Source organism: Onychostoma macrolepis, chromosome 07 (genome assembly GCF_012432095.1).
Source record: "Onychostoma macrolepis isolate SWU-2019 chromosome 07, ASM1243209v1, whole genome shotgun sequence".
Lineage (NCBI taxonomy): Eukaryota > Metazoa > Chordata > Actinopteri > Cypriniformes > Cyprinidae > Onychostoma > Onychostoma macrolepis.
Genome location: NC_081161.1, coordinates 8,918,907 through 8,941,652, shown reverse-complemented (window position 1 = coordinate 8,941,652; position 22,746 = coordinate 8,918,907). Strand labels below are relative to the sequence as shown.

Sequence of the window (22,746 nt, the reverse complement as noted above, 5' to 3'; positions counted from 1 at the left end):
AAGGTTCCTATGAGCACAGTGGCCTCCATAATCCTTAAATGGAAGACGTTTGGGACGACCAGAACCCTTCCTAGAGCTGGCCGTCCGGCCAAACTGAGCTATCGGGGAGAAGAGCCTTGGTGAGAGAGGTAAAGAAGAACCCAAAGATCACTGTGGCTGAGCTCCAGAGATGCAGTCGGGAGATGGGAGAAAGTTGTAGAAAGTCAACCATCACTGCAGCCCTCCACCAGTCGGGGCTTTATGGCAGAGTGGCCCGACGGAAGCCTCTCCTCAGTGCAAGACACATGAAAGCCCGCATGGAGTTTGCTAAAAAACACCTGAAGGACTCCAAGATGGTGAGAAATAAGGTTCTCTGGTCTGATGAGACCAAGATATAACTTTTTGGCCTTAATTCTAAGCGTTATGTGTGGAGAAGACCAGGCACTGCTCATCACCTGTCCAATACAGTCCCAACAGTGAAGCATGGTGGTGGCAGCATCATGCTGTGGGGGTGTTTTTCAGCTGCAGGGACAGGACGACTGGTTGCAATCGAGGGAAAGATGAATGCGGCCAAGTACAGGGATATCCTGGACGAAAACCTTCTCCAGAGTGCTCAGGACCTCAGACTGGGCCGAAGGTTTACCTTCCAACAAGACAATGACCCTAAGCACACAGCTAAAATAACGAAGGAGTGGCTTCACAACTCCGTGACTGTTCTTGAATGGCCCAGCCAGAGCCCTGACTTCAACCCAATTGAGCATCTCTGGAGAGACCTAAAAATGGCTGTCCACCAACGTTTACCATCCAACCTGACAGAACTGGAGAGGATCTGCAAGGAGGAATGGCAGAGGATCCCCAAATCCAGGTGTGAAAAACTTGTTGCATCTTTCCCAAAAGACTCATGGCTGTATTAGATCAAAAGGGTGCTTCTACTAAATACTGAGCAAAGGGTCTGAATACTTAGGACCATGTGATATTTCAGTTTTCTTTTTAATAAATCTGCAAAATGTCAACAATTCTGTGTTTTTCTGTCAATATGGGGTGCTGTGTGTACATTAATGAGGAAAAAAAAAATTAACAAATGATTTTAGCAAATGGCTGCAATATAACAATGAGTGAAAAATTTAAGGAGGTCTGAATACTTTCCGTACCACTGTATATATATATATATATATATATATATATATATATATATATATTAATACGTTAGTATAGAATAGATGTATACTAATCATGGAATCATGGTAGTAGCTGAAATTAATTTATACTAATTTTAATAATGGTCACAACTTATTAAAATGGGCATCTGGATGATGATGTTTTGTGTATTTACTGTAATAGTGTGAGAATTACGAGTTAGGAGCATTTTAATAATTGAATGTAATTAATTTTCTTTTTTCTAATTAAACAACAGCAACAACAAATTATTATTATTATTATTATTATTATTATAGTTGAAATTATGTCCTGGACATTTCTTTGTAAAATTCACAATTTAAAAAAAAAAAAAAAAAAAAGTTGATATTTGATGAATTTGGTTTTGACTGACCTGAAAGACAATGACGAAAGCTAATCGGGCCGCCAGAATGGCCCAGAATTCTTTTGAGAACTCATATGGCGTGGCAGACCATGGAGGGTCCCTATAATCTTTATATCTGTGAATATGTAAACATTATGAATATAATACACAGTCATACACCGCATTAGAAAAACCAGCCAGACGCTCTTTAGTGCAAATCAAGCCAAGTACCTGCAAACCTCCACTTTGTATCCCAGGTGCATCGGCTCCATGGGCTCTGTGCCAGGCTGGAAGTGACTAACATTGAAGTATGAAAGGGTGTGATTGACAAAGCCATGAAGAGTCCCGTCTGGACTGTACATGTGCCGATAGACCAGGCGTGGGATGAAGTCAGAGGTGAATGAGATCACAAACGCCTGAAGAGTGACACAGGAGGTTTAGCCTTCTCCAAACCTTGCTAACTGGTCCTGTGTCTCAATCATATTCTGGTTTCTAGTAATGGCTTGAGCTCCATGGCTATGGGATTTCTTTCACATATTTTATCATCCACCAGCTGAAAATTATCAGTCAGATCACTAGGAAAAGTAATAGCACACCTCTGTGTGCTCAATAGGTGAGATGATTCGTTCATGTTCACAGCAAAAATGTTACAGAACGAGTAGGACTTATATTGTAGGAGCAAAAAAAGCAGTGGCATTTGCCACTAATTAATACTAATATTGGCACTACTAATATCAATGTTGAGAAGTACAACTTCATAGAATATACAAAGCAGGTACATCACATATCTTATTTGTTTCAGAACAAATGCACAAAATTATAAACCTACATTAACGATGACGGACACTTTACTGATTCCTCTGAGAAGAGTGTACCAGATTCCTGTAGACAACAAACAGAAACAAAAGACAAGAGACATTAGATTCCACATGATGTGTATTTTAAATGTTGCTATATTTACAGTGACTAAATACTGCTGTGTTACACTGAATGTCATTTCTTAATAGTCACGAAAATAAGTAAATAATTAAAAATACAATTTATTTTCTTCAAAAATATAATAATATTCTTAAATCAAAATATAAGGAAAAAATCATTTCAAAATATTTTATTTCAATATTTTTCTTTTGATTTAACCATGTTCTTGACATTGTGAGATTCAGCTATGAAGACACGTATTACCACACATTACCACTAGGTGGTGATAAATGCTTGTCACTAGGACTAAATTCAGAGTATTGCAATAAAAACATGCATCTGCCCTCTTCTCTTCCTCAAAATTAAGACCATTTTAAACGTTTGTGTATACATAGACTAAGACCTTTAGACTTGGCTACAAGTAAGCGAATGAACATTTCCATTATTGACCAGAAAATTCAATTACCACACAATGACCTATACACTAACCCCAGAGCAGGGCATGCTGTCACAACACAAAGCATGTTGGCACAATAAATAAATGCATACGCATCAAGCATTTGCTAACAGTGATGCATAACTAATGAGCCAAAGTGTTGCATTGACAGCTTGCCCCAATATCAACATGAGTAATCAACATGCATTGACCTGACACTGACCTGACATATCTACCTTTATATTGTAGCTGATTTTTGCCTAAATGTTTGCCAGTGTTACTGTATTCATTAGCTATTATAATAAAATTATATTGTTGTTGATGTTAGAATTTTAGTTGTTTTTACAAATAGGTTTAGCCACCTACAGTCAATACATGCCCTGTCTCCTCCAAAGATAAGCAGATGACCAGAAATAACCATTTCAAGAATCTGTCTTTTCAGAGCCAATATTTCCTGGTGATACAGTACATTATTTTGGAAATACGTTATGCAAGAAATCACTTTAAAGTGACATCAGGCCTTTGCATCTGAAAGGCCAAATCAGTAACAGAAATAAACCTTCCCATAAAAGTGTCCTATTTTACCTCTTAATTCGATTTCCAGGGGCTTTTTTTTTTTACCTTTATAAGGGCAACTTGTTTTCTAACCTCGTTAAACATATTTGTCAACTTTTATACAAAATTCTTCAATGTAATCAATAAACAGACTGATGCCGTAAGTGACAAATGCACAAATAATATTATGAGATTAATGTTTGAAATATAAAATTGTGAATAAAATCAAACAATACTTTTAACTTTGTTTAAAACCACTGCAAAACTGCCATGTGTCACTAAAGAGTCTTAGTGAATCATACATTCAAGCCATCCATTCAAAATGACTGATTTGTTCAGGTACAAAGCAAGTGAATGGGTCTTTATGAATGAGTCATTGAATCATTGACTTAACTACATGCAAAAACACTAATTAATTTAATAACGAAATGCTAGCAAAATGTAGTTGCTTGTGGAGAAACTCAACGTTTCTGCGGTGGCTTTGTTTGTAACTGCTTTTGTTGAAATATCACTTAATATTAATGAAAAAGACAAACTTTATTCAGCTTCTGTGACAAAAATAATATCGCTTTTCAAATTGTGATAATATTTGAAAAAACAGTACACTTGCTTGCGTGATACTGCTTTAATATATCACAGGTTATAAAAAGGTCCTATTAAAAAAGGGCTTTTTTCTTAAGTATCCAAAGTTTGAGAGTATATATAATCTGTAGTATCTTATTACGTACATTTACATTTATACATTTGGCAGAAACTTTTATCCAAAATGACTTACATTTCTGTCAGTTCATGCTTTCCCTGGGAATCGAACCCATGACCCTGGCATTGTTAGCACCATGCTCTTTTGTTTGAGCTACAGGAATGCTATAATTATGTATCTCATAAAGATCACTGCTAAGCAAAAAAACTGTTAATGTACTGAAAATCAGTGTGTAGATACCGACCAATGTCTTTTGCTCTTGCAGCAATCGGCCTTCTCAGCTCCGTGACAAACTTTTTGGCATCAAGACGGATCTCAATGACGTTGTTCAGTAGAGCAAAGAGGGGAGCCAGCGGAAAGGAGGCCACAAACAAGGTCACCATCCCAAACTGAATGACTAGATAAGAAAAAGAAACAAAAACACTTCCATAGAAGGTTCCACCGATGTCAACTCGCAGAAGTACTGAGAACATCTTATCACATCAAATACATCAGATGTTGGTATGCTGGGAAACTTGGTCTTAGGACGTTAAAAATCAAAAAACACAAATCGCCCACAGAGTAAAATCCTTCTCAGTCCTTCTTGGATTGTATTTTTTTTTAATTAATTTTTTTATGTGTGATTTTGAGCTGATGCTTCTGAATGCTACTAGTTTAGGGTCTCAGGAGGAGATTGGGTATAGTGCCATCTCAGAGATGGAGGAATGGGACAGGAGAGATAGAAGGATAGAGGATAAAAGTATAGATGGAGGATGGTAGATGAGGGGGTGGGATGTTATTAATGAATTCAAGCCAGAACTAAAGCTCATAATCTCACGCTGCTCTGCCAGCCCCCCTTTGGACCCATAATGCCTCTCTCTTAGCAGAAGTCCATCCCACGCTGTAGCAGAGATGAGGCGAGATGAGATGAGAGGAGAGGAGAGGAGAGGAGAGGAGAGGAGGGGCCGGTAACACACCAACTCCACGTATAACACTGCAGCAGATCCTTCACAGAACGGACGTGCATTTACCCTGTTTACCATGCACGCCATCTAGGGTGATGAATTACTCTCATATAGCAGTGCTTTGAACAGATGTGGTGTATAAATCTGTCTGCTTGTGTTTAGACATTTCAATTAGCGGTTGTGGACAGTGTGAATTTAATCATTCATAATGGGAATTTATAATTACAATACATTTTTAATAATGCCGTGTTCCAACAAGAGTGCGGAAAACAGCCAGCAGGACCAGGAGAGAATAAAAACAAATGTTTATACGTCTGTATGTGTGTGTGGGCGCGTAGTGTGTAGTGACTCACTCATTTCCATGTACTCTGGGTTGAGTCCGACAAAGGGCCCAAGGAAGTGGTCCTTCTCGTGACGATGAAGCGTTTTGTTCAGCTCCTCCTGATGCTTTTTGTCTATCTTGCGTTGTCGGAGCATTTTCTTCAGTTTCCTGTGGCACAGATACATTAATAATCACTGTGGATTTTGCATGCAACTAATTTGGTGAAACTCAAGCATATCTATTACATGATGTGCTCATTTAAATCCGAATGGACATCATTCACAATGTTGTTGTGAGCTGACCTTCCGTGTTGTTTATTCAGTATTTTGGCTAATTGGATTTACCTAAATTAGATACCTGTATTTTTTGCCCTGTTTACAACATAAATACTGTATACCTGCACATACGGTCTCTACTTAATGAGAGCATAACTTCACCTAAAACTACATAACTACATGTAAACTATAATGATTAGATATTTATGTATTTGCTCTAAAATGGCTTAAGAGGTTTTTTTTTTTTTTTTTTCAATCAGAGAAACAATCATTTCAACCGAGCAGCAAGTTGATTAAAAATAATGCAAAATGAAGTTAAATTAAGGAATGCTTGACCCAAACACAAAAATTCTGTCACCTTTTACTCATACTTTTTTAAGAATGTTGGTGACCATATAGTTTTGGAAATTCTTCAAAATATTCCAAACTCACAGTTTTGAAACAACATGAGGGTGAGTAAATGATGACAGAAATTTCATTATTGGTGGACTATGCTTTCAAGGAATTTTTAAACGTTTTCTCATTGAAAATTAAATTTTTTTATTTATCAAAGCATATATATTTACATTTATATGCATTGATATAATGATAGTTAGTAACAAACAGCAATAATTTCAACAGCAAAAATATTTGTACTTTGGCTAAATACGGTGACTGAGAAGAGACATGTTCAGTTCACAGACTCATGGGAATTCACAAACACTGATTAATTCCTCAATGAAACCACTAATTATGTGTTTATAATTATACTTAATAATATAAACTATTAATGGCTAGCTTATAATATTAAAGCCTGATATGTTAAATTCCCATAAAATTAACTTTCCATAAAATTTCTTTGTGTGTTTACAGAGATCATATGGAATCAAAGTTAAAATAGATAATAAAGAATGTTAATTTGGCAAAAGAGATGCATAAGATGAAGCAGAAAATAAATTACACAAAGTAAGACATATCAGTGAACGGATTTAAAAACTTTGGGATGTGATGAATATATTATATATTTTTTGTTGTTGTTGTATTTGTATTCTTTTAACATTTATTAAATAATTTGAACCTCACGTCACAGGCACAGTATACAGTAGCCTATCTATGTCATGGCATCCCAGAGACCAATATTTTAATATAAAAATGAAACCATTGTTTGGCCAGCTAAGATTTTGCTATAATAAGTAAGTATTAGGATCATGATTTTTTTGGTAGTACAGCACACCATGAGTTGGTTTTGGGATCTGAAGGAACATTTGGACCCAGAAACTGTGACCTCAGACACGGATTCTGCACATTTTCCCCGAAAATGTGGAAAAACTTTGGAAACCTGCTCGTGTATTTCTTTTACCATGTACTAACTTCAGAGGCATTTGCCTGAGATGTGCTTACAATCCAGTATATTTGCATTTGTCCAAGAGAAACATAATATGTATTTGCAAGCAAGGTCAGCAAAGTCAGTTCATGAACGCCCATGGCAGGTATTTACAATGCTCTCGTCAAAGTACAATTATTCCCTAAAGCCATCATGTCTAGAAATGCACACCACACCTATAATGCACAGTGGGAATTTATCAGATTTCCTTCATCTACAAATGTGCTACTCACGGAATGCCTATCTCAAACAGGTTATTCTGGATGAGCTGTTTGCCAAGCATGGTGATGCAGAGCTGAATGCACAATTCCATCAAACAGCCGGCATGGGCGCACTGCAGGGTGAAACAGAGAGAGATTTCAGTCAGTTACTATGGAGTTGACTGGCTACACACCTCCGAAAGTGTTAGTCATCAGGAGTGAGGTAACTAGGAAAATCTGTCAAGTTATTTTTCATATGATGATGTGGGTACAAGACTCCAAGAACAGTGTGTGGTTAAGAATGGATTTTGCTTATACATACACATGTACACCAGTTGGTCAATGAGATTCATCATTTATCTTTGTGAAATCAATTTTATGGCTTATGCCTCCCCGCTCTTGAAAAGCACCAACCACCAATGACACACACATAAAAGGAGGAAGCTGAATGCTAGATATGTACCTCTTCCATTCGGTAAGACCCCATAACGTAGAGATATTTGCCAGGGCGTCCAATGATTCTGGAGGAATTGGATACAAGGTGGTCAATGGCTGTGTTTACCAGCCACTGCACAAGTGAAGATTCACAAAATAGACATTACAGTAAAAGTACACTAAAGGGGGGTGGGGGGATGGGGGTAGCTCTTTTCCACAACCTAGTGAGCGATATTATATTGGTCAGAAGCATACTGTATGTCACATGTATGTTGTGCTTTTAATGCTGATGTTTTTGTGTCTCCACCCAGCTTCTTCACAGTCTACTCAGCAGGACTTCCTTGGTCAATCAGGTAGACCAGCATTTTTGGCTAAAAGAACAGATGTGGATCCAAGCCAGCACTATTTTGTATGAACCAGCATGGAGGGGTACAGAAATTCAAAGATGATGGTCCAAGCTGGTGTTTATGAAAGCTTGTTTCTGCCAGGAGTTAAAAAAATAAAAAAATAAAAAGGTAATAGCGACACTTTATTTTATAATTCTGACTTTTTCTTGCAATTCTGAGTTTATATATCACAATTTGGACTTTTATCTTAGAAGGTAAAAACTCACAAATTCAAGAAACAAGAAAGAATTGTAAGATAAAAAGTTTCAATTACCTGTATTATTTTTTTTAATTACATGAATTGCGAGATGTAAACTCAGAATTCAGAGAAAAAGTTAAAATTGTGAAATGAAATCTCACAATTGCAAGAAAAAAAGTCAGAATTGTGAAATTAAATTAATAAATAAATAAAAATCGCAATTATATTTTTTTCCATGTGTATTCCAGCAAGGATGATACCTAATTTATACTATGACGATACCTAATTTTGGCCAAATTCTAAAGGTACACAGTGGCAAAGCCACAAGCCATCATTTACTTTTAGTGAGCAGTGACAACTTCAGGTGACAATTTGTTAGTGAAGTGACAAAGTTGAGCGAAGTTATATGCTTTGTATAGTTCATCTAAAAAGGCGTTTTTTTTCACTTAATTGCTGGTAACTCATGCACTCAAACTATCCTTAACATGTGAAGCCCTCCTTGTTTAAAGACCTAACTTATGTAATGATCTGCAAGTGTACCTGTGCTCGTCCAATGAAAAAGGACTCCAGCAAGGCACTTATTTCTAAAAAAAATTTCTCCTTTATGTGTTGATTGTTGTTCACCATGCATACAACCCTCCTTCAGATGCAAAAGACAATGCAACATGACAAATTTGTCAGCTCTTTGCAACTTACTCATCAAATCAAACTGCAATTCAGGAGTAAAGAAATCAGACAGCTCTCAATAATACCTTTGAATTACATGCAATTACTAAAACCAAATTTTATTGTTTGTTATATATCGTCCTACATGTCAGCTTGGGGAACTTTTCAGAAGAGCTGGGTGCGGTATTATCTTCCTACCCTGAAGATGGCAGCCTAGCTGTGGTTCTTGGTTAATTAAACATTCACCGGGATAAGCCTCATGCTGTGTCTTTCTAAGCTCTCCTAGCCTTGTTTGACCTCAACAATTTACCAACTTACAAATCAGGAAACCTACTGGGCCTCATTTACACAAGTAACTGTACCACAGACAATGTCCTTGTTACTCCATTGCCCATTCGTGATTTCCACCTTGCCTGCTGCACACTCTTCACTGGTTTTCTTTCAACATAACCTCTACTCCCTCGTACTTGTTTCTATGCTCGCCCACCTCTGTTCACCCAGCTAAAAGCTCCTCCTCTCTTATGTAAATAACGCATTTAAATACACTTGAACATCTTGTCTAGACAGCATCTGTCCTCTCTCCTCCAGGACTGTTTGCGCAAAACGCCCACTAACCCCTGAACATCTGATGTTCTTCGTGAAACCAAACTTCAGAGAGAAAATGGCAGGAATCGAAGGTTCCTGGTGAAATGAGTAGCATAAGTCTTTTCAAAACCAGACACTCAAAAGCAGAAATTAATCAGAGACCTTGTCACTAAAGCCCCGCGGCTGGCAAAAGCTGCCTCTAGATTAGTTGTCTTCATTCTGCTGGATATGTCTGCAAGTGTAAATCATCAAATTCTACTATTTATAAGGTATCTGAGAAGTGAGCAGGATTTAAATCACATCAGCTATTCATGGGGGTACCCCAGGGCTCAGTATTTGGGCCCTTACTCTTACTTACTTTTCAGTATACACAACAATCGCTGATACATATCATCCAGATACATGGATTTGAGAATAAAGCATGCTGGCCAATTCCTTTTCAAGGCTGTGTTCAACTCCAGACAGGACTACTGCAATGGTCCAACCTTCCTATATGCACAATTAATGACATTAAGACTACCCACATAACCCCTAACACACCACACCTGCTCCCAGTCTCTATTATTTTATCCAAAATCTACTGGCTTAGCAACACTGTAACATCAAAATCTTTCATGTTTTTCATGTGAGAAGCACTATCTGTAAGGAGCAGCTGTCTATACTGCACTTTCCAAATCAGTCACTTAGACAGCAGGGCAGCTCACTAGGTTTGGAAACAGAGCTTGTCCCTCTAACAAATGGAAATCCTATTGTAGATTTGTTAATAACCAAGTATCTGATTCCGTTCAGTTTCAGAGTGACTCCTTGGTACCAATATTCTCACCTGCCTCTGAAGAATGCCAGGTACACAATAGGGGTAAATGCATTTGCGAACTTCAATACGAATGTCTTGAAGATCAGCCTCTCCTCAAAACTCTTGTCAGTTTTTGGCACCTCTGATAGGTTGAAAACAACAGCAAGTTCTGTAAACATGTTTTGCAACAAACTTGGAAAACTAAATGTCTTGAAATCAATAACCAGACGTACCCATAACAGTGAGCCAACGTGCAATTGCTCCATAGACCTCATCCATTATGATGATGATAATGAGGTTGATGATAGCAGCAGTGGTTTTAACGGTGGCCCGTATATTAGTGCGGAATGTGGGAGTGGAACTCATGTGCAGGGCAGTCATAATGGAGACCCTGTATAGCACCACACCAAACACGATGGCCAAGGTCACAAAGATCTGCATTGAGCACACAAACAAACACAATAAGAAAAGTGACTTATCAAATAATTTAGCGACACAAATTGGATACAGCATCATGCAAAAGACAACATTATTGGTAACCAATGCAATTAAGCCAGGTCTAAGTCACCAAGACTACTTTATTATGCAACTGAAAACTTCTGATAATAGAGGGATAATAAAGTGAGCAGTATTTGTCTGCTCATGTGATTACAAAAAATAAAATAAATTGCCTGGTTGTTGAAAATAGGGTACATTTAACTACTAAAAAATGTTCTGAGAGTTAAAGTCCTTTCATTTATTGTCATATTAAAAAACCTACGTACATCACAGCCTTATAATAAAAAATAAATAAATAAATCAGGTCTTACCAAAAAGATCATCATGACGAGAATAGTCATGTATGCTGGCATTCTGTCTCTACATGTCAGCTTCACATTTCCTGCCTAGAAAAAGATATGAATTGTCAAATGTGAGATCAGAACACATAATCCAGACACACCCTAACACTTACATCTTGCAACAGGAACTTGGTCAAAAATCGAATGTGTAAATTCAGGCCTCAAGCATGCTTTGGCCTCCAAAGGGATAGAGAGGGTCAAGACGAGCAGAGCAAAAACAAGCCCCTAGACATGCTTCACAGCTGTGCTGTCACATAACATTCAGTATACTGCAACTGGGTCAAAATCTACTGCGCATAATACGTAATACCCAATAATCCAGACATCCTTATGATAGCAAGGATGGCATGCATAAGTCAACAGACAAAAATACTGCTAGAATCAGCATTGCCTGTGTTGTGCCAGACACTACAAATTAAGCCAAAATTATTTATCGGCATATGGTCTGGGCCACATTGTAGATTATTCTAGCCAAGAACAACCCACTTGGACAAGAAGGGGCCTATTAATCAACATGTAAAATTACAAACAACAGTTTGCTATTTCATGTGGCAGTACTGGCAGTCAAAAGTTTGGAATAATTACGGTTTTGTTTTTTCTTTTTAATGTTTTTTTAAAGTCTCATATGCTCACCAAGGCTGCATTTATTTGATGGAAAAGACAGTAATATAGTTAAACATTATTACAATTAAAAAAACATTTTTTTCAGTATATTTTAAGATATAATTTATTCCGGTGATGGCACAACTGATTTTCAGCAGTCACAACTCCAGTCTTGAGTGTCACATGATCCTTCAGAAATCATTTTAATATATTCTGATTTGGTGCTCAAGAAACATTTCATGATATTATCAATGTTGGAAACAGTTTTTGCTGCTTAATATTTTTTGTAGAAACCACGATACACTATTATTTAAAACATTTCTATAAAAATATTGAGCAGCAAAAAACCTTTTCAACACTGATAATAAGAACAAAGGTTTTCAACATAAGAACCTTTTTTTCAAAAGTAAATAATAATCGAGCACAAAATCGGCATATTACATTGATTTATGAAGGATCATGTGACACAGTGAAGACTGGCGTAATGGTTGATGAAAATTCATTACATTTAAAAAAATATATTAAAATATAATACAATACTATATAATTGAACTACAAAATCGAACCACACTGCAATATATTACTTTAAATCCTAACTGTCATAACAATGTAGGGTAAAAATAGGGTGTTTTTAATACATAATTGTACTAGCTGTGTTGTAAACAAGTATTATTATTAATAATTTTTTTTTTTTTTTTTTTTTGGAGATGTTAACCACCCTGACTTTCAGAAATTGTGTAAATCCAATTGGCAGTTCTGTTTGCAATATGCAGCAGATGGTCAGCGAGTGGTGAGTTTGTGAGGTTTTTTTTTTTCATCTGAAGCTTGGATTCATAAAGACCTACCTTTGGGGATTGGTCTTTCTTCAAGGACTTCTTCATGACATGGAACTCGTACTCTGCTCTCGGTTGACTCTAGGAAAAACAGAGAAAGCAATTCCCAACATATACAGGACTTAAAGCAGTTTAAAAGTGAAAAACAGTGGAAAGAGATAACTGGTTATGGAGCCAAAAGCAGCCATGTGCATGATCAGTGAATAGAACAGAAATTCTGGTAATAGCAACACAGTGACATTCAGTGAAAGTATAATCCTTAAAACCAAAAGCTCTCAGCACCACATATACATATTCCTTTCCACATTCAGCAGCTTTAGGTTTTATTAGTTCCTCCTGTTTATTTTAGCCACATAAACAGTGGCAAGCCTGGAAAGACTGTGACTGCCGAAAGGAAAGTGAGCAGCTTTTGACCTGTAAGGCCGGAGGAAGAGAGAACAGGAATCTCCCAGACCTCCACAGCAACAGACCGATAGATAGATAAGTGCTGGTGGAATACTTTACACAAGCAAGAACGTGACGACGATGCTAGAAGACGACTTTTAAGATAATGTGAAGAATATGTTAGTACTAAAATGCAACTGTAAGGTTAGGAAGGAAATAAATTAGTTAATACTGTGAATGAACCGATTCCAAACCTTTTGTTTCCCCTATACAAAACAGGACAAAAAAACAAACAGTGAAAAAACAGTTTGATTTCATGGCACTGAATCGACAAAAAAAAGACATCTTCAATTCTTTACACCCAAGCCTCAGGATAATACAAGTTTATACAAGGAAATAATGGAGCACGCCTACAAAACATACATAAACCCACATAATTATCTTATCAACACATACATCAAATGTCTTATGTTGACACTTTTCTTGGTCAACATGGGTGTGTGTGACTGACCTCGGTTTCTTCAAAGCTGGTCAGGTCCCAGATGTAATTGAGCCTCATTTGCCTTCTCTTCCAGTGCTCCATAAACATGGTGGCTATGTGACACAGAGCAGAAACCTTCACTAACAAACCCACATTTATACATATTGATCAGCTCAGCGCTGATGAGGGCGATTTCTCAGTTAATATAGCTCCAAATGAAGCCTGTACTTTCTTAGAGGCTTTAAAAAAAAAAAAAAAAAAGATAAATCCAAGAATGTCCTCTTCTCATCAAGATTATTTTTCATGATTATTTCATTCATTTCTAGGGTTGGTAACTTTGGAAATGATTAATAGGTCAATGTTTTCTCCAAAGAACCATGGAGGGTTCTCCTGTAACATCAGGCTGTAAATAATTTGAATTAATTTTGTATTAAGTGTTCGAATCCAATTCAGCTTAAGTGTAAATCCCTTTAAAGAGAATTAAACTGAAACCATCTAAGGAAGTGTTCTGAACACAGTTCGCTTAAGGTCAGTGTGAATGGAAAGTGGATCGAGAACTAATCACAACCAAAGTGAACAAGAAATACATTTTAGTCCAGTTTCAAGTCAGCAGCATGACTGCAAAAATAACTATTCTTCAATATGCTTTCATTAGCTGGTAACTGTGGAAATCACTAATACATAGGTGTTATTCTTAAGAATCATGGAAGGTTCTCCTATAACATTGGGTTGAAAAACCTTTTCGGGAACCTATTTTAACAACCTCAGACCCTTTTAAAGGGAAGTAAACCAAATTATACTACCACTTTCAAGCTCAGCAGTATGAATGCAAAAAGAACTGGGTTTTATTTCCACTCGATTCACTTTCTGGTTCACTTAAAAAAGCTAATTTTGATTCATTTAAAGAGGACTGAAGTTAGCACGTAGCTTTGTCATAGGGTGTTATTTTTAATTCCGAAGCCTGTAACTGTAGAAGATCAAAACAGGAAAGGCAAATTTAGGGCTTTAGCCAAAATAATCAGCTTTTTAAGAAGCTCAGCATTTGAGCGGGGATGAATATGGGGGGAATTAAAGAGAAGTGTAAAACCAGGGCACAAATCTCTTCAACATTTGTCAGAGCAAGTCTGCCCTCAATATGTACAGACACAACAGTTGGTGTACAGCAGCAACAAAGCGTGCGGGTGAACATGAAAGGAGAACAGAGCTGCTGACCCCATAGTGCCATAAAGATGGCGAAGAAGACGGTGGCCGCATTGTCGAACAGGTGGCTGGCCCTAGCCGTGCCGCAAGCCGTGACCAGTTTCCAGTAGCTGCAGGCTCGGTCACACATTGGGCACATGGTGATATTGTTTCTCTCGTCACAGACTTCCATACTGAGTATACAAAGAACAAAACCTGATTTCAGAAATACATCACATCTCCATGTCTCCCTAGACACCGTAATGTTTCTCTGTAAAGCCATTAATTAAGGCCGCAGTGTATTTTTCCCCTCACATTTCTAGCTTTTATCTTGTTAGCTTTTATTATTTCTGAAAGAAAAAGCATTTATTCTTTATTCAGATCTTGTTCCAAAACACAGTGAGTTGCTTTAATATCTAAATAGATGTGATGACTGATCTGAAGTGTTTTACAATGGCAGCAACTGTATGCATTGCGCAAATAGTGATCTTCACATGAAGTGCATAAGAATCTGTGCACTCATGCTATAGCATGTTGCTATGCTAACTACTACCGATAATTATGTTAAATGTAATGAGAAAACCTCAAAATAAATTACAAATAAAACAAAAAACTAAAATCAATCATTTAAAAATTAATTCTGCCAGCTAAACATGATTGATGTATTTGATTAAGATTTCCCTGGGGGTTTGTGAGGGAATTGCAGGGAGTTCAATGTAAACTAATAATTAAATTAAAATAAATAAATGGCCATTATTATCAAATTAAAGGCTGCAGTTTAATTAAATAACTAAACAGTCTGTTGCACTGCCTGTTTCAGAGTGATTGTGTTACAGTTTTTGTTTTAATAGCGTCAAAACACCTCAGTTAACAGTAAATGCTGCTTCTCACAAACTTCATCTCTGTATGTGCAGTAAATTTAATGTTATAATTCTGCTGGCTACTCTTTGAAACATAATTCATACAAGTAGTGTCCCTATAATGCTTCAATTTTTTTCCTAGGTAGGCAACGCACTAGGTTTTGGAACAGCTTGTTTTCAGCAGTGGCATCTGTGGAATTAATGAATGTCGTTGCGAACACTGAGTCACTCTCATTATACACTACATTACAGTCCATTACAGTCACACCATTTCAAACCCACTCTGAACTCCCTAATTACCACACACTTCAACATCCATCCATTTTTCTTGCAAAGTGCAGCAGTGATTACTTTTGTAAATGGCTAGGCATATACTTCGCTAAAAATCTTCCCACAAAGTTCAAAGCCATTGCAAAAAAGTATGTATTGCTGTTGGGAGACGCTGCTGAAACATGTTTCTCAGGGGTGTGAGACAGTGGAATGTGTTTGAACTCGATGCCACAGATAAGAATTAAGAATGTGTCACTCAAAATTGTGTGACAAACTAATTATACATAATTAAACAGTAATAAGCTGATCATTTATGTATGTAACTGTTAACAGTTTAGGGAGGGGTCGCATGCTAGTTAGCACATTTTGTACAAAAACAATGCAAACAAACCAAATCACATGAATTTTATAAAGTGACCTGGGAACATTGTCGTCCACAGTGGCACAGCCGTAGAGGAACACAATAACTCCCACAATTGCTGCTGGGATTAGCATCTGAGTATACACTCCCAGCCAGGCAAAGTACAGGCCCACTTTTTCACCAAAATACTTCCTGAGAGAGATAAAGCAGTTTCAAGGAGAGCAATAAAGACAATGGATTCAAGCAAAAGAAGTGACAATTACTATGTGCAAAACATCAGGAAGAATACATCCTCTTCTGTAGCCTGAATAGTAATGGATTGTCTGTCTTAATGTGCAATGTTTCAATTTTATTCATCCTAAAAATGTAATGTTATGTAATGAAAAAGTAAAAGAACACATTTTAATTACAGCTTATATTTAATATTTATTTTCCAAAATGTTTTAAATATACATTAGGTTTTATTATAAGGTGTGTTCAACTTAATTTTAGTTTAACATTTTAATAATCTTGTCATTTTTATATAAGTTTAAATTTATATATACAGTGTATATATAAATGTAAGTGTATATATATATATATATATATATATATATATATATATATATATATATATATATATATATATACACACACACACACACACAGTGGGGCAAAAAGTATTTAGTCAGCCACCAATTGTGCAAGTTCTCCCACTTAAAAAGATGAGAGAGGCCTGTAATTTTCATCATAGGTATACCTCAACTATGAGAGACAAAATGAGAAAAATCACATTGTAGGATTTTTAAAGAATTTATTTGCAAATTATGGTGGAAAATAAGTATTTGGTCAATAACAAAATTTCATCTCAATACTTTGTTATATACCCTTTGTTGGCAATGACAGAGGTCAAACGTTTTCTGTAAGTCTTCACAAGGTTTTCACACACTGTTGCTGGTATTTTGGCCCATTCCTCCATGCAGATCTCCTCTAGAGCAGTAATGTTTTGGGGCTGTCGCTGGGCAACACGGACTTTCAACTCCTCCAAAGATTTTCGATGGGGTTGAGATCTGAGACTGGCTAGGCCACTCCAGGACCTTGAAATGCTTCTTCTGAAGCCACTCCTTCGCTGTTCGGCGGTGTGTTTGGGATCATTGTCATGCTGAAAGACCCAGCCACGCTTTCATCTTCAATGCCCTTGCTGATGGAAGGAGGTTTTCACTCAAAATCTCACGATACATGGCCCCATTCATTCTTTCGTTTACACGGATCAGTCGTCCTGGTCCCTTTGCAGAAAAACAGCCCCAAAGCATGATGTTTCCACCCCCATGCTTCACAGTAGGTATGGTGTTCTTTGGATGCAACTCAGCATTCTTTCTCTTCCAAACACGACAAGTTGAGTTTTTACCAAAAAGTTATATTTTGGTTTCATCGGACCATATGACATTCTCCCAATCTTCTTCTGGATCATCCAAATGCTCTCTAGCAAACTTCAGACGGGCCGGACATGTACTGGCTTAAGCATGGGGACACGTCTGGCACTGCATGATTTGAGGCCTTTGTTACTTTGGTCCCAGCTCTCTGCAGGTCATTCACTAGGTCCCTCCCGTGTGGTTTTGGGATTTTTGCTCACAGTTCTTGTGATCATTTTGACCCCACCGGGTGAGATCTTGCGTGGAGCCCCAGATCGAGGGAGATTATCAGTGGTCTTGTATGTCTTCCATTTTCTAATAATTGCTCCCACAGTTGATTTCTTCACACCAAGCTGCTTACCTATTGCAGATTCAGTCTTCCCAGCCTGGTGCAGGTCTACAATTTTGTTTCTGGTGTCCTTTGACAGCTCTTTGATCTTGGCCATGGTGGAGTTTGGAGTTGGACTGTTTGAGGTTGTGGACAGGTGTCTTTTATACTGATAACGAGTTCAAACAGATGCCATTAATACAGGTAACGAGTGGAGGACAGAGGAGCCTCTTAAAGAAGAAGTTACAGGTCTGTGAGAGCCAGAAATTTTGCTTGTTTGTAGGTGACCAAATACTTATTTTACCGAGGAATTTACCAATAAATTCTTTAAAAATCCTACAATGTGATTTTCTGGATTTTTTTTCTAATTTTGTCTCTCATAGTTGAGGTATACCTATGATGAAAATTACAGGCCTGTCTCATCTTTTTAAGTGGGAGAACTTGCACAATTGGTGGCTGACTAAATACTTTTTTGCCCCACTGTATATTAGTGCTTTCAAACGATTAATCGCGATTAATCGCATCCAAAATAAATGTTTTTGTTTACATAATATATGTAGGTGTGACGTGTATATTTATTATGTATATATAAATACACACATGCATGTATATATTTCAGAAAAATATGTTGTTTATATATTAAATATATTTATAATAATTTATATGAATATAAATAGACATGTAAATACATGTAAATATTTTCAAAATATATACTGTATGTGTGTGTATTTATATACACATAATAAATATATACAGAACACACATATATTATGCAAACAAAATGTTTATTTTGTATGCGATTAATCACAATTAATCGTTTGACAGCACTAATATACCTTATATATATATATTATTGATATTATTTTATATATTTTATTTCAATGTTTATTTTAAATAAGGAAAATGTTTTTTTAATCATTTGTTTTAGTTAACTATAACCCTGTAATAAACAGTTATTTGTCAGACATCAGATGTTCACTTAGTTATCAAACTTTAGACAACGCTCACCCCTTTATGAACTGATAATAAAGATTATCCACAGCTACACTGTATCCTTAAACAAATCCTGTCTGAATAGGGCTTTTGACAATCTGACTCCTTCATAATGTGTATCAGTAAAGTATTTCTAAAATCTCCTCTCTTGCTAGTTCATAATTCCAGGGCAAACATTTGTCTCTGTCTCTGGCAGTGCATTTATTGTCAGAATAATACCTGACCAGTCCGATGGGCTGGTACTTGTAGAATATGCTGTAACTCGCCCACTGTTCATACAAGATCTGCAAAGACAGAACTAAAATTACATACATCCTGGAACAACGATTCAACATCCATTCATACAGCATGGCTGAAATACACAGTGAGTGCACTTAGGGGTTTAATGGAAATGGAAAAATAAATGATTATTCTATTGAACACTGATGAAAAGGACAAATGAAGCTTCTCTCTACCATCATGTTAGTAATTTCGAATATAATGACTTTGGTTTGGTGCTCCTGGGGATGTAATATACAACAGGTAATATGAGTAAGTGAAGGCAGATTTACAACATAGCTGCACGGAGATCCCCAGAACACACTTAAGTCAAAAAAAGAAGTGTTTTCTCCGAGAAAGCAAGGAAGGGAAGGTCAAAACATGATGAAATGTGACGTCAAATAATACACAACCCTCTCTAATAACAACATTCAACAGTGAATCCACCAGATGAAGTCTGAGAAGCAGGGTCTGTTTTCTTTCTCTTGATCTCGGTGTATAAAGAATGCCATGAGTGTGTTTTCTACATATCCACAAATCACACTGAATGGATCAAACGAATGGATTAATCACAAAGCAAACAAACAGTGATCACTCAGCTCAATTAAATAAATGCTACACCTCCATACCTGTATATTTAACATCAGTATACAGGTGCTGGTCATATAATTAGAATATCATCAAAAAGTTGATTTATTTCCCTAATTCCATTCAAAAAGTGAAACTTGTATATTATATTCATTCATTACACACAGACTGATATATTTCAAATGTTTATTTCTTTTAATTTTGATGATTAGAGCTTACAGCTCATGAAAGTCAAAAATCAGTATCTCAAAATATTAGAATATTTACATTTGAGTTTGAATAAATGACCATCCATACAGTATAAATTCTGGGTATCTCTGGTTCTTTGAAACCACAATAATGGGGAAGACTGCTGACTTGGCAATGATCCAGAAGACGAACATTGACACCTCCACAAAGAGGGTAAGTCACAGAAGGTCATTACTGAAAGGTGTGGCTGTTTACAGAGTGCTGTATCAAAGCATATTAAATGCAAAGTTGACTGGAAGGAAGAATTTGGGTAGGAAAAGGTGCACAAGCAACAGGGATGACCGCAAGCTTGAGAATACAGTCAAGCAAAGCCGATTCAAACACTTGTGAGAGCTTCACAAGGAGAGAACTGAAGCTGGAGTCAGTGCATCAAGAGTCACCACGCTCAGACGCCTTCAGGAAAAGGGCTACCAAGCCACTTCTGAACCAGAGACAACGCCAGAAGCATCTTAACTGGGCTGTGGAGAAAAGAACTGGACTGTTGCTCAGTGGTCCAAAGTCCTCTTTTCAGATGAAAGTAAATTTTACATTTAATTTGGAAATCAAGGTCCCAGAGTCTGGAGGAAGAGTGGAGAGGCACAGAATCCATGTTGCTTGAAGTCCAGTGTGAAGTTTCCACAGTCAGTGATGATTTGGGCTGCCATGTCATCTGCTGGTGTTGGTCCACTGTGTTTTCTGAAGTCCACAGTCAACACAGCCATCTACCAGGAAATTTTAGAGCACTTCATGCTTCCTTCTGCTGACAAGCTTTATGGAGATGCTGATTTCATTTTCCAGCAGGACTTGGCACCTGCCCACACTGCCAAAGGTACCAAAAGCTGGTTCAATGACCATAGTGTTACTGTGCTTGATTGGCCAGCAAACTCGCTGACCTGAACCCCATAGAGAATCTATGGGGTATTGTCAAGAGGAAGATGAGAGACACCAGACCCAACAATGCAGATGAGCTGAAGGCCACTATCAGAGCAACCTGGGCTCTAATAACACCTGAGCAGTGCCACTGACTGATCGACTCCATGCCACACCGCATTACTGCAGTAATTCAGGCAAAAGGAGCCCCAACTAAGTATTGAGTGCTGTACATGCTCATACTTTTCATTTTCATACTTTTCAGTTGGCCAAGATTTCTAAAAATCCTTTCTTTGTATTGGTCTAAAGTAATATTCTAATATTTTGAGATACTGATTTTTGACTTTCATGAGCTGTAAGCTCTAATCATCAAAATTAAAAGAAATAAACATTTGAAATATATCAGTCTGTGTGTAATGAATGAATATAATATACAAGTTTCACTTTTTGAATGGAATTAGTGAAATAAATCAACTTTTTGATGATATTCTAATTATATGACCAGCACCTGTATTTGCTGATTGATTATAGAGGATTTGCCTAATGGTTCTATAAATAATGGCTGAACAACAATATGAATTTTATTTGAATAATACTACTGTAGTATAAGTTCATTAATGGATGGATTAACAAATGGAGCTACCAGCCTTTTTTTTTTTTTTTTTTTTTACACGGAAGCTTAATCTTACTTGCTTGATGCATGAGAAAAAAGCCTCATCAGCCATTACTCCAGTCTTCAATGTCACAAGATCCTTCAGAAATCATTCTAAAATGCCGATTTATTATCACAGCTGGAAATAATTGTGCTGCTTAGTATTTTTAGGAACCTAAGATACAAAACCACTTGATGTACGTATATACCTACTAAGATAGCATATACTGTATTTGCACGCAAATCTCACAGTAGTGAACACACCAAAACTCCAACTCTCTCCAAGGTCCCTCGAGGTTTGTTGTGGAAAAAAGAAGCATTTACTCTTTTTTTTAGTTCTTGAAAATAACTGTTATACATTATTTTGAGAAGGGCCACACTACCCACTACGACTCAACACCCACTGCTGCTCACAGATGGCTGAAGTGGGAAATGATCCTGTTGCCTTGGTGACCTGACAATTATTCTGAGCTTGCTGCAGGCAAGTCCAGAGTCTTACCAGGTCTCCTCTACACAAGCTAGGTCTCGAGATTCTGCAGCCCGTTTATAGGGTTTAATTATATTAAGTGGTCAATATGAGATTCAATTACCAGATTCTTACAGTATGCCATTAAAGTGTCTAAACAGGTATAACGGGGTTCAAGAAATATTCAGGGGAATTTAAATGTATTGATAAAAAAAATGCTAAACAGTTTAAGAGAACATATGTAGAGAGGATTTAATAATAACAACTCTTCTCTCTACACAGAACACAGACCTGAATGGAGAAATTTCTCACTTTATATTGATTGCCTATTGATTGTTCACATCTGAATGCTGGAAACCTCACAGCAGGCACCTTTCGGGCTTCGCAAATCTCTTAATTATGCCTTCATTATCTCCTATCACCCAAGGTACAAACAAAGGCAGCTGTTTTTGTGTATTGTCTAACACTTCAAAAATTGCAGTCACTGTAATGTTTGTGTTTATGCATGTCCTACGTCTTCTACAAACACACACAATTTCATTCCTGGTAATGTTAATGTATCAATAACATTAGATAGAAAAATAATGCATACTATCACGTATAATGATACACGCATTTATAATAAATACTGGCAACTGAGAAATCAGTCACAAAAAGAATAAAGTAAGAAAGATATTATAAAATTAACTAACACTAAAATGAATTAAAATATATTATTTATATTAATAGACTTTTTCTTAATTTTCGAAATTTTTTCTTATATATATATATATATATATATATATAGTAAGTACATTATACAAGTTCAAAATAACATTTACTTAAAGTAAAAATACTTCGTAACATTATAAATGCATTTTTAAATTATAAATAATATACATTTAATG

General features: G+C 36.7%; 1 protein-coding gene across 5 annotated transcripts in view; it reads right to left on the bottom strand.

The window, feature by feature from the left end:
- Positions 1–22,746, bottom strand: part of ano1a (anoctamin 1, calcium activated chloride channel a) — a 51,188-nt gene that overhangs the window by 2,752 nt on the left and 25,690 nt on the right. For 3 of the 5 annotated variants that reach the window (XM_058781363.1, XM_058781364.1, XM_058781361.1), the window contains exons 10-24: positions 19,017–19,081; positions 16,143–16,277; positions 14,628–14,788; positions 13,446–13,528; positions 12,563–12,631; positions 11,085–11,159; positions 10,509–10,710; positions 10,306–10,417; positions 7,675–7,741; positions 7,245–7,345; positions 5,405–5,541; positions 4,352–4,504; positions 2,328–2,380; positions 1,730–1,914; positions 1,529–1,634 (exon numbers count right to left, since the gene is read on the bottom strand). In XM_058781363.1, coding sequence (XP_058637346.1) covers positions 1,529–1,634; positions 1,730–1,914; positions 2,328–2,380; positions 4,352–4,504; positions 5,405–5,541; positions 7,245–7,345; positions 7,675–7,741; positions 10,306–10,417; positions 10,509–10,710; positions 11,085–11,159; positions 12,563–12,631; positions 13,446–13,528; positions 14,628–14,788; positions 16,143–16,277; positions 19,017–19,081 — 1,704 coding nt within the window. Of the gene's footprint in view, positions 1–1,528; positions 1,635–1,729; positions 1,915–2,327; positions 2,381–4,351; positions 4,505–5,404; positions 5,542–7,244; positions 7,346–7,674; positions 7,742–10,305; positions 10,418–10,508; positions 10,711–11,084; positions 11,160–12,562; positions 12,632–13,188; positions 13,201–13,445; positions 13,529–14,627; positions 14,789–16,142; positions 16,278–19,016; positions 19,082–22,746 lie in introns of all 5 variants that reach the window. The other 2 variants (XM_058781360.1, XM_058781362.1) reach the window with 2 other exon arrangements.